The sequence below is a fragment of the Coregonus clupeaformis genome, chromosome 17, assembly GCF_020615455.1.
Source record: "Coregonus clupeaformis isolate EN_2021a chromosome 17, ASM2061545v1, whole genome shotgun sequence".
Taxonomy (NCBI): domain Eukaryota; kingdom Metazoa; phylum Chordata; class Actinopteri; order Salmoniformes; family Salmonidae; genus Coregonus; species Coregonus clupeaformis.
In genome coordinates this window covers 54,416,555-54,431,440 of record NC_059208.1, presented here as the reverse complement: position 1 = coordinate 54,431,440, position 14,886 = coordinate 54,416,555, and the positions used below count along the sequence as shown (strand labels likewise).

Sequence of the window (14,886 nt, the reverse complement as noted above, 5' to 3'; positions counted from 1 at the left end):
ACAGATAGTGAACAGCTGATTACGTTGAAGTAGGCCTATGTATCAAGTTTAACATTTATTGTCAAGTACAGTGAAAGGCCTTTCTTGCCTGCTCTTTCCCAACAATGCAGTAATCAATATCAATAGTAGCCTGCTTAAAGAAATACTAAATAACAAAGTAAAGTAGAACAAAAACACACAAGAAATAGATCTGTAACTACAGTTTTTTTTCTCCTTCCCTACAAGGTTTTAGTACCTCATATTTAGGTTTGGGTAGAAGTCGATATAAAACAATGTTGAATTCAAATGTTCTGCTGACAGGTCCACGACAATATGCCATTGTTGTCTCTTTCAGAAACGGACAGTTCTTTACCAGATACAGCATCAATTACTGCTAAAGACTAAAACATTCTGCCATCACAGTAAATAGACCAGTAGTTTATGTAAAATATGACAGCATGGGTAGGCTACAGTATTGCTGAGCGATAGAAGCGCGACATCATTGCCTATTTAATCTCAGAGCCTATACCAAGGCTGTAAGGTTCTGTATTTATTTTCTTAGTTCACCTTGTGTTCTTGAACGTAGCCCTGTTTCTTTGTGTTCTTGAACGTAGCCCTGTTTCTTTGTGTTCTTGAACGTAGCCCTGTTTCTTTGTGTTCTTGAACGTAGCCCTGTTTCTTTGTGTTCTTGAACGTAGCCCTGTTTCTTTGTGTTCTTGAACGTAGCCCTGTCTTTCATTTTTGTTCATTGATTTCACCTGTGTTAGTTACTCACCTGGTCTCATCAGCTCCTTATTTAGTTCAGTTCTTTCTGTTTGTGCCTCGTGAGGTATTGTTCGTTTTGACTCTACTAAGCCTTTTCCTAGCTCGTTTGTGAGAACCAGTTATAGCCTTCAGTCCTAGTTTTTGATTCTCCTGCCTGTTTGCCTACCTGTGTATGACCATTGCCTGCCTGTGACCACGATTCCTGCCTTCTGTGAAGGCGAAATAAACACCTGCCATGCTCTGCGTGTGAATCTACACCTTTTTCTCCCCGAGTATTCATTACAAAGGCAGGACATAGAAACCCAATAATCTATTGATAAACTAAATATTGAACAACAATTTGTCTTTTGCATGTCGTGGCCTAATAATGCCAATAATTCCAAATTACACAACAAATAAAGGGCGTTTTGTCACCATAAAAGGTGAATGGAGGCATTTTCCAGGCTGGGAGCGTTAATGCTTGTTCATGCGCTCACAGTTTTGCGACAGGTCTGGTTTATAACGGGAAACATGCGTATGTATTGTGCGAGGCAAGTTTATAAATCTCAACATTTTTGTATGTGCAAAGACTTTTTAGAAATGGAGAAAGCAGAAATGTTTTGTCAAATGTATGCAATGGCTATAAATGAGGCCTCTGGGTCATACCATATTAGCACTTATCTCTGACTGTTTGTGTGAGCTTCCTGCCTCCCTTGTCTCCTTCAACTGAGAATGTTCCGGCGCCCCCCAGTGATGAGCCCTATCAATCACCCCCCTTGGAAAAGGTTACTTGACTTTGGCTAGGCACCGGCACCCCCTGCCCACACCATGCTCATCAACACTCCCCACCTACTGCACTGAGGAGATGTATATTTATCTTTGGCTCTCTCTCTCTGGTAGTCAGACAGGGACCTCAGCTGTACTCTGTAACCACTGTGCTTTTAAAACCCCACTGGATGTGTGTCTCTGTGGTACCACATGGTCCATTTCACAAGATGTTGTGGGAATACACTGCAGGCTCAGATACAGGCTTGGTGCAACAGATTTTTCTAAGTGGCTGGAAGGATTTTGTGTGTAATGTAACCATGAAATATGATAGCAACATCGCCTTTCAACACCCAGTAAAAGGAAAAATATTCTAAAGTTACCACCATCAACAACGCAATGACCATAGACTACATCGCTTAAACAAACAATTGTTTGTCATTTTATAAACCAACCATTAAACCAATCATTTTGCCAATGATGAATTTTGTATGAAAAATCTTCCTACAGCTGGATAGGCCTATGGCGCATATCTGAGGAAAATTAAAGTTGTGCTCTCTTACTGGAATGGCTGGCCTTGAGCTTGGTTGATTCCACAGCTCCTCATCCTCTCTGCCTCTGCTACACTAGATAAGATTAATAGGCTAGAATAATTAATTACACGGCAAGCAAATTATTTTCTAAAACACTCTAAAATCCTATAAGCCTGAATATGTATAATGTTGCTCATACTTTCAATTGAGCAGAAGGAGAAACAAATGAGAAAAAAACTAAATAGTGGCCAGGGGCTGGTATGAGGAGGATGCATGCTCACGGTATGAGAGACCAGCTGAAGAAATTAAAGACTGCACTCTGGTCAGCAGTGATGCTATTTTAATTCACACATGCATGAACACAGACAGCAACTGATCTGCTTGTGAAAAACACATACCAGTCCCACCGTCCCAGAGCAAATCCTCTAAGGACAGCAATTACACCTTTACACTGAGAAATGCAATGCCAATAGTCGTTCATTCAATGCCAAAAGTCTTTCATTCAATGCCAATAGTCGTTCATTCAATGCCAATAGTTGTTCATTCAATGCCAATAGTCGTTCATTCAATGCCAATAGTCGTTCATTCAATGCCAATAGTCGTTCATTCAATGCCAATAGTCTTTCATTCAATGCCAATAGTCTTTCATTCAATGCCAATAGTCTTTCATTCAATGCCAATAGTCGTTCATTCAATGCCAATAGTCGTTCATTCAATGCCAATAGTCTTTCATTCAATGCCAATAGTCTTTCATTCAATGCCAATAGTCTTTCATTCAATGCCAATAGTCGTTCATTCAATGCCAATAGTCGTTCATTCAATGCCAATAGTCATTCATTCAATGCCAATAGTCGTTCATTCAATGCCAATAGTCGTTCATTCAATGCCAATAGTCGTTCATTCAATGCCAATAGTCTTTCATTCAATGCCAATAGTCTTTCATTCAATGCCAATAGTCTTTCATTCAATGCCAATAGTCGTTCATTCAATGCCAATAGTCGTTCATTCAATGCCAATAGTCGTTCATTCAATGCCAATAGTCTTTCATTCAATGCCAATAGTCGTTCATTCAATGCCAATAGTCGTTCATTCAATGCCAATAGTCGTTCATTCAATGCCAATAGTCATTCATTCAATGCCAATAGTCGTTCATTCAATGCCAAAAGTATTTCTCATTCAGTGAAACTGGGTAATCAAAAAGAGGGATGCTTTTATGTACTTTCTGGTGATGGGGTAACATCAGGGATGGGGTGACATCAGGGATGGGGTGACATCAGGGATGGGGTAACATCAGGGATGGGGTAACATCAGGGATGGGGTGACATCAGGGATGGGGTGACATCAGGGATGGGGTGACATCAGGGATGGGGTGACATCAGGGATGGGGTGACATCAGGGATGGGGTGACATCAGGGATGGGATAACATCAGGGATGGGATGACATCAGGGATGGGGTGACATCAGGGATGGGGTGACATCAGGGATGGGGTAACATCAGGGATGGGGTGACATCAGGGATGGGGTAACATCAGGGATGGGGTAACATCAGGGATGGGGTAACATCAGGGATGGGGTGACATCAGGGATGGGGTAACATCAGGGATGGGGTAACATCAGGGATGGGGTGACATCAGGGATGGGGTAACATCAGGGATGGGGTAACATCAGGGATGGGGTGACATCAGGGATGGGGTGACATCAGGGATGGGGTAACATTCGATCTCGTTCAGCCACTTGTGAACCACCGCGTTCCTTCTTATTGTCTCCACCGACTCCAGAGTCAACCTCTGGCTGGGCACCCCCTGGTCCTTCCTTCCTGCAGCTCCAGGAAGAGCTCCCTGCTTCAGCCCTGTCTGCCCTCCACTCTTACCCCCTCTAGCAAGGCCCAGCGCTGCCCCGCACGTGGGTGGCCTCAGCTGCTTCTCGGCAACACTACTCGTTTGGACCCTCTCGTGGAGCTTCCTGGGTTCGTCCCTGTTGCGGATCTCCCTCAGCTTCCTGTAGAAGACGCGGCAGCTGAAGCCATCCATCCAGCTGAGGCCGATGTGGTTCTGCAGTGCGGCCAGGCTGGTGTAGAGCAACAGGCACCCAGCGCACCGGTACTGGAGCTCCCCCTCTACCTGCTCCATGGTAGAGGCCATGCGCAAGAAGTTAAAGTCCAGGTGGCAGGGCTCGTATCTGGGCTCCACCGACTTGGACCGCTCCTTGGCTGAAGGCTGAGGTGGATGTGGTGGATGTCCCTGTCCCTGTCCATGAGGGCCGGGTGGGGTGTGCTTCAGGGTGATGCAGGGAGGGTGAGCAGGGATGGACTGGGTCTGTCGGAAGTGCGGCCCTGCTGTCCTCAAAACCGTGAGGGAGGGTGGCCATCTCACTGAGGCTGGGAGAGAGAACAAGAAATGAGGGGAACGCATATGAAGAACCCTGATCTATAAAGACATTGCTAGGTGAACACAAATCAATGCTCCTGACTGGCCTTTGCGCTTTTCAGATTTCTATTCAGTACAGCATTTGAGAGGTAGGCTAAACTCAAGAAAGCAGCCTATTGAAAACATCTGGCATTTATGAAGGAACTGGAGAAGTGCTCTAACCTAGCTAGAAGAAAACTACAAAACAGTTTTGTCAATGTGTGTGACAGAGGAGGCTGGAAAATTCACAAACTAGAGCATTTGTGAGAAAAACATGTTTTTTCTTAAAACATCCTTTCACATTGAATGTTTAGCACATGGAAATGGATTATCAGACTTATTTATATATTTGTTTCTGTTTTATAATCTCGTTTTGTATGCTCACATTTCTCAGAGGTGTGAATTAAATCCCAAGGCGCTGCATGTAACGTTAATGGAGTAATCACATTTGAGCGTCTCCCTATTTTTAGCCAACACATCTGAATAAATGTAAATCTCCTACACAGGCTTGTCATTATGTGTCATCTGCATTGGCTCTGCCATGTCCATTCGCTTTGGGGTAAGAAGAGCCATAGACTCCAGACTTTGGTGAGCAAGTGTGATATGTGTTCTGACTGTTCATCTCTCCGTCACCATGGAGATGCTTCTCAGATTAAATACCAGTAGACGATGGCATAAACTACAAGCAGGGCTTTCTACATGGAAGATATGAATGCAAGGAGACTGTAACCTTTGTGAATGAAAACCTATTCTCATCTCTAAATGACAAAATAGAGTTTCCACATTGTATATTAAAGGTCCAATGCAGCCGTTTAATGTCAATATGAAATACATTTCTCAAGCAAGAATTTTGCTAGGACTGTGGTCTGAGTTGGGAGGGGAAAACTTAAAAATTGCTGTTATTGGCAGAGCGGTTTGGAACTGTCTTTCTTATTGGTCTATTAACTAATTTACCTGATGGTGATGTCACCATGGAAGGGCAAAACTCCATCCCAGCAAAACAGGCAACATTTTCTGGTGGTCTTTTCAAACCAGCTCTTACACTAAAAGGGTATTATCATAACTTTCACAGTGTTATTCCAACCTCATAGTGTGGAAATATATATAAAACACAGGAAAATCACATTTTGGGCTGCACTGTGCCTTTAAGATAATTTCAGATATCCTAATCTCTGAGTAAAACACATACAACTGGGAAGTAGGACACTTATATTATGTTCATGTATTCATTCATTTATTTTCAACACACTCTCAGTTTCAAACACCTAGACAACACAGCAACAATTAAACAGTACACACATGTTCCAATCAACTCCTTAAAAACTGCCTCAGTGAAGCGATGCTGTCACTTCTGTCTTCTGCAGCCACTTGTGGATCATGTCTGCCTTCTTGTCCCTTGTCCCAGGACCCTTCCTCCCGTCAACGTTGGTCGGATGGTGGGCCAGGGCCAGCGAGGCCGACCCCAAGCGCGTGATGGAGGAGCTGGAGAGCTTAGGGTCGATATCCAGGGACGGGCCTCCTTGCTCTGGCAACTCATCATGAGTATGGGCCTGCAGTCCTGCATGGTCTTCAGCTTCCCGTAGAACACCCTGCAGCTGAAGCCCTCCCTCCAGCCCTGGTCGATGTGACCCAGCAGGGTCCCCAGGTGGTCGTAGTACCCCAGGCAGCCAGAGCACCTGTACTTCCTCTCTCCGCAGACTAGTTCTGCAGCCGTGACCTTGCGGATGAAGAGAGGATCCACCTCGCTGCACAGTGACCTCTGGGAGTCGGAGCTGTGGTGGTAGTACATGGTCTTTGGCGGCTGGGGGTGAGGGTCGGTGCCGTTCGAACTGCTGGACACTGCCAGGGTTGGAGTGTCCGGGTTGAGGGAGTAGCTGTGGACCATGGTGTCTTGGTGGAGGTGGTGGTCGGACCTACTGGCGCGGTACTGGCTGCTGGCCGCTGCCCAGGTTGGTGGTGCCGAGCCTGGACAGGAGGTCTGAGAGACTGGGGTTGAGTCTGGAGGGAGTTGTCTCTATAGCCTTTGAATGCACCTTCAGGCAGTCTGTGAGACTCTCACAACCTGTACAGACAGCAGGCAGTTTTCAATTCCAAGGCTTCATTAGAGGTCTAAAATTGAATCAATGAAAGAAAAATCATGTCTGCATGGCCTCTTAAAAGTCAGTCTAAATGGAAATGGTTGGAGTGTTTTCAGGGGTGGAAGTGAGTGGAAAAGGTTACTCATTTGTTCCACAGCTAGAGGTGGAAATGGGTTTGACGAACTACAGTTCACTAAGGTTATGACCTTCATCAAGCAGCAACATCTAATGGATAAATCCATTGAGTCTATCTGTACTTTTACCAAGATCGATTACCAGTTTCCCCTTCAGAAATGTCCACGTCATTGTCATGTCTCCCTGATAAACACTTTTATATGTCGACATTACATCATAACATGACTAGTGTCATAAGGGCAGCAATCTGAAAACATGAAAGCGTAACATACCAGATGACAATATTTGTATTTTTGTTCTTATTCCTCCTTAGTGTCCACACTCATGACCTTTAGTGAATCCTGCCTACACTGTTTCAACAGCTACTTTGAGTAGATGATAACTGTTCATTAATAAATTATATGAAAAAAAATGTAATAAATCATTATTATTATTATTATTATTATAATAACACTTGAGCAATCATCATGTGCATCATCATCCCAGGCCTTCTAGAACAGTGATGTCACAAAGGGAACCCAATCTCAACATTTCACTGTGATTAACATTTTCGATGAACTAGATAAAATCAAAATAATATTGACTGCTATATTGTCGCTTAACAAGAGATGATTTTATCAGAAGTGTCAGAACAAGCATTCCTTTTCCAGATAAATGTTTATAATGTCCATTCCTCTAGCACAAGAATTTGCAAAAATATGTAGGCTACATATTTTGTGGATACCAATGCCAGTATAATCATTTACCTCTCTCTGCAGTCCTAGTGTTATCAGTAAGGTCATCTGTGGTATCATTCTTTGGCGAGCCAAGCTTCCTATAGTGTCCCTTCGTGTGATACCTGGATATATCCAGCTCTAGTCAGACGGATGTAGACACATTACTGAAACACTCAGTGGCCATGACAAAAGGCAAAAAATACTATTTGAAGTGTTACACATTTAAATAAGCAAGGCTACATCAGAACAAACAGAGAATTTGTTTAAATTCTAAACATTACATTGAGATACGAGAGAGTATTGCTGCAATTGAGAGCATGCTGCATGTGCATTCAGGGCCAGATAAATAGCAAGCCAACATTAGCTCAGATAGTCATTTGATTTTATCAGCAAGTGTGTTGACTGTATCCATAAATGTTTGCATAAACAAACATCCCACTCAACTATCAGATTAATTACTTAGCTGTAAATTTACCTTCAATCTTCTTCACAACAAAGTCCATTGGATTTTCCCCATCTACAGTTTTGTGTACAGTTCTGTTATGAGCTCTTGAAGGACTAAAATATTGCATGCTTTAAATACTTTGTTTCCTTGTTCCCCGGGAAACCAGAATTCTATGAGATCAGAGGGTTCCATTCAGAGAAGAGATACAAATTATGTAACAATGTCAGAATGCGCAAGAATTTCTGTGTCCTATGAATGCACCTATGTACGTGATCATCTTTGATCAATCAGGTAGGTGTTCACTTTCCTAGTTCCTAATGTGCAGGTAGTAATTAGATCAAGTGAATCCACTTTTCCTTTACATTCACCACAACAGAATCTAAGCAACAGCTTCAAGGCTCATGAGCACTACCTCGGTACGCAGGTCTTACCTGATTATTGCATCGTCTGGCAAGCCTCCTGAAATTAAAGTGTGTCACCAAATGTATTCAGGTATAGCAGCCGCTCACTGTGCTACTGGGCTCAATGGGTATTGGGGTTTAAGAGAAATAAACTATATGTCTCACACTCAAGACTCGTATGGTTTCTCCCTCCCCTGACAACCAAAGAGCCTTAGCTTCTCAAAGGAGTTGTACTGTAGGAAGCGTGAAATACATGATCAAGGGACATATGCATGGGATGTGGGTTATTGTGGAAGCCTTGCAGCCTCAATGTACAGTTTTCGTGTTACTACACTGAATACAAATATAAAATGCAACATGCAACAATTTCAAAGATTTTACTGAGTTATGGTTCATATAAGGAAATTGAAATAAATTCATTAGGCCCTAATCTATGGATTTCACATGACTGGGAATACAGATATGCATCTGTTGGTCACAGATACCTTAAAAAAAAAAAACCTGTGGATCAGAAAACCAGTCAGTATCTGGTGTGACCACCATTTGCCTCATGCAGCGCAACACTCACTCCTTCGCATAGAGTTGATCAGGCTGTTGATTGTGGCCTGTGAAAAGTTGTCCCACTCCTCTTCAATGGCTGTGCAAAGTTGCTGGATATTGGCGGGTACACGTTGATCCAGAGCATCCCAAACATACTCAATGGGTGACATGTCTGGTGAGTATGCAGACCATGGAAGAACTGGGACATTTTCAGCTTCCAGGAATTGTGTACAGATCGTTGCGACGTGGGGCCGTGCATTACCAGGCTGAAACATGAGGTGATGGTGGCGGATGAATGGTACGACAATGGGCCTTAGGATCTCGTCACGGTATCTCTGTGCATTCAAATTGCCATAGATAAAATGCAATTGTGTTCATTGTCTGTAGCTTATGCCTGCCCATACCATAACCCCACCACCACAGGGCACTCGTTTCACAACGTTGACATCAGCAAACCGCTCACCCACACGATGCCATACTCGCTGTTTGCCATCTGCCCGATACAGTTGAAACCGGGATTCATCTGTGAAGAGCACACTTCTCCAGCGTGCCAGTGGCCATCGAAGGTGAGCATTTGCCCACTGAAGTCGGTTACGACGCCGAACACCAGTCAGGTCAAGACCCTGGTGAGGATGATGAGCATGCAGATGAGCTTCCATGAGATGGTTTCTGACAGTTTGTGGAGACATTCTTCGGTTGTGCAAACCCACAGTTTCATCAGCTGTCCAGGTGGCTGGTCTTAGAAGATCCCGCAGGTGAAGAAGCCGGATGTGGATGTCCTGGGCTGGCGTGGTTACACGTGGTCTGCAGTTGTGAGACCGGTTTGACGTACTGTCAAATTCTCTAAAACAACGTTGGATACGGCTTATGGTACATAAATTAACATTAAATTCTCTGGCAACAGCTCTGGTGGACATTCCTGCAGTCAGTATGCCAATTGCAAAACTCCCTCAAAATTTCAGACATCTGCGGCATTGTGTTGTCTGACAAAACTGCACATTTTAGAATGGCCTTTTATTGTCCCCAGCACAAGGTGCACCTGTGTAATTATCATGCTGTTTAATCAGCCTCTTGATATGCCACACCTGTCAGGTAGATGAATTATCTTTGGAAAAGAGAAATGCTCACTAACAGGGTTGTAAACAAATTTGTGCACAACATTTGAGAGAAATACTATTTTTGTGCATATTGAAAATTATGGGATGTTTTTTTTCAGCTCATGAAACACAGGACCAACACTTCACATGCGTTCAAAATATGTACACTACTGGTCAAAAGTTATAGAACACCTACTCATTCAAGGGATTGTCTTTATTTTACTATTTTCTACATTGTAGAATAATAGTGAAGACATCAAAACTATGAAATAACACATATGGAATCATGTAGCAAGTTTGCACACTCTTGGCATTCTCTGAACCAGCTTCATGAGGTAGTCACCTGGAATGCATTTCAATTAACAGGTGTGCCTTCTTAAAAGTTAATTTGTGGAATTTATTTCCTTCTTAATGCAATTGAGCCAATCAGTTGTGTTGTGACAAGGTGGGGTGGGGGGGTATATAGAAGATAGCCCTATTTGGTAAAAGACCAATTCCATATTATGGCAAGAACAGCTCATAAGAATCCCAAATATAAAATATATTTTGATTTATTTAACACTTTTTTGGTTACTACATCATTCCATATGTGTTATTTCATAGTTTATGTCTTCACTATTATTCTACAATGTAGAAAATAGTAAAAAATAAAGAAAAACCCAAGAATGAGTAGGTGTTCTAAAACTTTTGACCGGTAGTGTACATCACTATTATACATAAAGATACATCTATTTCCTGGAAAAGGTTATCAAGGTCTTTCCGCGTTAACAACTTATGCATTATATTTCTGAGAACGCTGAATTTTTACACATTCCATACACTATTCACAATGGCAAAAATACAATATATACACTATACAAGGAGTGTATAGTACTCAGCGCTGATCTTTAGCTAAAGCAGATTGACATCTCGGCAGCATTAGTGCCTGTCAGAATGTGAAGGGTTCCAGCTAGTCCTTCCGAGAGCGTGTCATTCTGTGAGAAAGAGCCAGCAGCTTGACCCCCAGCTGTGCGTTCAGCAGACTGAAATGTTCCGAAATAGATATCTTATATCTGCTCTACAGATAGACCACAGGTCTTCACTCCATGATTTTAAGAAAATCACATCTTTGTTAAATGTCGGTTTATGAGGTTACAATTTGCAACACAAAGGAACATTTCAGCCTTCCTGAACAGGCCCCAGCTAGTTCCCTTCAGTGTTTCTGTGAGAAGAGAGACAGTGAACACAGCTCTACCTCTTAACTACCAAGGTTCTAATCCCCTTTCTTTCCTCCACTGCCCCAGAGAGCCAGCCTAGGCAGATGACACCACACACAAAGAGGCCCACGCAGGCACCCTATGAAATATCAAACAGCGGAGCTTCATGAATGAGTAATTGAGGAAGACTGCAGGGCATTGCTGAGGCACAGGGGGAAGAGAGGTACTTGGCATGAGCTCGACATTTCACCATCTCACACAGCAGCTGGTGTTAAAACCAATCAAATATGATTTGAACATAACTCTCTCTCTCTCCACAAAGAGGATAATGGGAATGGATCCACCAGCATCAGTCTATATTATTATGACTGGGATGGATGAGTCATATATGGAAAATGTAAATGATATGTGTAGTGTTCTTTTTGGGGGGAGACTTTTTTTTTTTTAAGGTACAGTACTCGAAAAATACCTGCCTGTGTGGTAGCCCACAGCAAATTACATAGATAGGCATCTGAAATGTACATAAATACAATGTCGTGTACTGTAATGGTATGAAGGGGAAAGATGGTGTGAATTCAGGCATTTGTGCTTTGAAGAAAATACATACCAACCAAGAATACAATACTTAAAAGTTTTACTTTGTATTATTATTATTCAGAAATGAAACGTTACACATGAAATACTTTTTCAGAATGGTACTAGAAAATGGTACATTAATATGACTACAAACTCAGTGTCATCAAATCTATTCCATTTGATGATCAGTTCCTAAAAATAAAATAAAAAATATTCTGAATTAATATCTAATTTTCTGTTGATGGTTAAGGCCACTGGTGAATGAAGAACAGCATATTGATTGAACAATCTCTTTAAAAAAAGTAGTGCCCAACATAGGGAACAGGGTGCCACTAGGGACGCACCCAGAGTACTGTGTCCCATACAGACAGAGAACGTCTGGACAGCTAGCGGAACATCACACTTTATGATGTACGGTGATAGAGAAGTGCCTCCCCATTCTATGACCTGCCAGAAAGATATTAAGTAAACCTGGTGAATGGTCACTTATCCAATTTACTGCGGTCATCTACCATGTCAAATTAACATGTTTTACAATGTAGTGACATGCCTGGAATAACAGATGACTAAGGAAACAGTAAATAACACTACTATAACTGAGGAAACATCATCTCATATTTATTCAACTCCCTGGCGCAACAATATGTCTACGTCCCAATTGGCACCCTATTTCCTATATAGTGCACTACTTTTGACCAGAACCATATGGGCCATGTTCAAAAGTAGCGCACTATACAGGGAATTGGTTGACATTTTGTGATTCACCCGGTCTTGATGACACCTTGTGCCCTATAGCAGCCCATACTCAACTGGATCAATCCGGACCCAGAACGGGGTCAATCAGGACCCAGAACGGGGTCAATCCGGACCCAGAACGGGGTAATCTGGATCAAGAAAGGGGTCGATATGGACCGCAGGTCCTGACGAAATAAAAATGATTAATTTTTTGGGAATCTCAGTCGGGATTTCAACTTACTGCTGTTGAGAGTTATAATAATAGAATGCACAAGGTGCAATTTGTAAATGTGGTAGTGCATGGGCAGTTTTCCTCTTGTTATGTCATTCACTGACAGACCATAGAGAGCTATTTATAACCTGTCAGAAATGTCCAGTTAATTACTACTAGTGCATGTCAGCTAGATAGCTGGTTAGCCTAACTTGCCTATCTACATCTTGTAGTTATCTGATTATGTGCACAGGGGCCTCCACCCCCAGGGAGCCCCCATTGATTTTGTTGAGCTACTCAGGTATCATATGAACGAACACACATAAGACACAGCAAAATGTGTAGAATTTCAGGAAATTAGATTTCAAACTGCAACTTGTTTTATCTCCGCCAACAAGAGGGGTGTGAACAGTTTGAACAGTTTTGGGTCGCAACGTTGGGGTTTGTTACTACGTTGATAACCTTTGCCACCGAGGAAATGTGTGTGACCCGACCTCTGTACTATAGTGCACTATATAGGGAATAAGTGGGTATCGTTTGAGATTTGTCCTTAATTTCTTTTAATGAAAATGTGGATTTGTTTTATAATTCCATGGGTATCTTTCCATCTCTTTTTGCATCAGGTAAGGCTTCTGGGTAAAATGGCCCAAATGATGGCCTTAAGGAACGTTTCCTATTTATTGTCAACAATTGTTTTCCCCATTTGTTGTTGCTATAAATAAAGTCAAGTGGATCGATTCACTTAGTGCTGAATTAATAAAGATAGTAATACACGCTGACATGAACGATGATTCATAAGTAAGTAAACAAACATTGAGTAAATATATCATTTAAAATAAACATGAATTGTAATGTAATTAACACACCCAATACACAGTTGAAGTCGGAAGTTAGGTTGGAGTCACTTAGGTTGGAGTCATTAAAACTAGTTTTTCAACCACTGCACAAATGTCTTGTTAACAAACTATAGTTTTGGCAAGTCGGTTAGGACATCTACTTTGTGCATGATACAAGTAATTTTTCCAACAATTGTTTACAGACAGATTATTTCACTGTAACACAATTCCAGTGGGTCAGAAGTTTACATACACTAAGTTGACTGTACCTTTAAACAGCTTGGAAAATTCCAGATAGTGATGTCATTGCTTTAGAAGCTTCTGATAGGCTAATTGACATCATTTGAGTCAATTGGAGGTGTTCCTGTGGATGTATTTCAAGGGCTATTTTCAAACTCAGTGCCTCTTTGCTTGACATCATGGGAAAATAAAAAAAGAAATCAGCCAAGGCCTCAGAAAAAAAATTGTAGACCTCCACAAGTCTGGTTCATCCTTGGGAGCAATTTCCAAATGCCTGAAGGTACCACGTTCATCTGTACAAACAGTAGTACACAAGTATAAACACCATGGGACCACGCAGCTGTCACACCGCTCAGGAAGGAGACGCGTTCTGTCTCCTAGAGATGAACGTACTTTGGTGCGAAAAGTGCAAATCAATCCCAGAACAACAGCAAAGGACCTTGTGAAGATGCTGGAGGAAACAGGTACAAAAGTATCTATATCCACAGTAAAACGAGTCCTATATCGACATAACCTGAAAGGCCGCTCAGCAAGAAAGAAGCAACTGCTCCAAAACCGCCATAAAAAAAGCCAGACTACGGTTTGCAACTGCACATTGGGACAAAGATCGTACTTTTTGGAGAAATGTCCTCTGGTCTGATGAAACAAAAATAGAACTGTTTGGCCTTAATGACCATCGTTATGTTTGGAGGAAAAAGGGGAACGCTTGCAAGCCGAAGAACACCATCCCAACCGTGAAGCACGGGGGTGGCAGCATCATGCTTTGCTGCAGGAGGGACTGGTGCACTTCACAAAATAGATGGCATCATGAGGAAGGAAAATTATGTGGATATATTGAAGCAACATCTCAAGACATCAGTCAGGAAGTTAAAGCTTGGTTGCAAATGGGTCTTCCAAATGGACAATGACCCCAAGCATACTTCCAAAGTTGTGGCAAAATGGCTTAAGGACAACAAAGTCAAGGTATTGGAGTGGCCATCACAAAGCCCTGACCTCAATTCTATAAAAAAATATGTGGGCAGAACTGAAAAAGCATGTGCGAGCAAGGAAGCCTACAAACCTGACTCCGTTACACCAGCTCTGTCAGGAGGAATGGGCCAAAATTCACCCAACTTATTGTGGGAAGCTTGTGGAAGTCTACGCGAAACATTTGACCCAAGTTAAACAATTTAAAGGCAATGCTACCAAATACTAATTGAGTGTATGTAAACTTCTGACCCACTGGGAATGTGATGAAAGAAATAAAAGCTGAAA

The 14,886-nt window shown here is 42.2% G+C and overlaps 1 protein-coding gene across 1 annotated transcript; it reads right to left on the bottom strand.

Moving 5' to 3' along the window:
- Positions 1–2,389: 2,389 nt before the first annotated feature.
- Positions 2,390–8,211, bottom strand: LOC121585675. The gene is made up of 3 exons (XM_041902004.1): positions 7,831–8,211; positions 7,386–7,493; positions 2,390–4,398 (listed from the first exon to the last, which is right to left on the bottom strand). Exons 1-3 carry the CDS (start codon positions 7,925–7,927, stop codon positions 3,686–3,688), a joined length of 918 nt encoding a protein of 305 aa, XP_041757938.1. The 5' UTR covers positions 7,928–8,211; the 3' UTR covers positions 2,390–3,685.
- Positions 8,212–14,886: the final 6,675 nt, after the last annotated feature.

Coding starts and splice junctions, on each gene's coding strand:
- LOC121585675 (XM_041902004.1), bottom strand. CDS start 7,927: ATGCAATATTTTAGTCCTTCAAGAGCTCATAACAGAACTGTACACAAA. Junction 7,494..7,830: donor TGTTGTGAAGAAGATTGAAG/GTAAATTTACAG, acceptor CCGTCTGACTAG/AGCTGGATATATCCAGGTAT. Junction 4,399..7,385: donor CACTAGGACTGCAGAGAGAG/GTAAATGATTAT, acceptor TCTCTCTCCCAG/CCTCAGTGAGATGGCCACCC.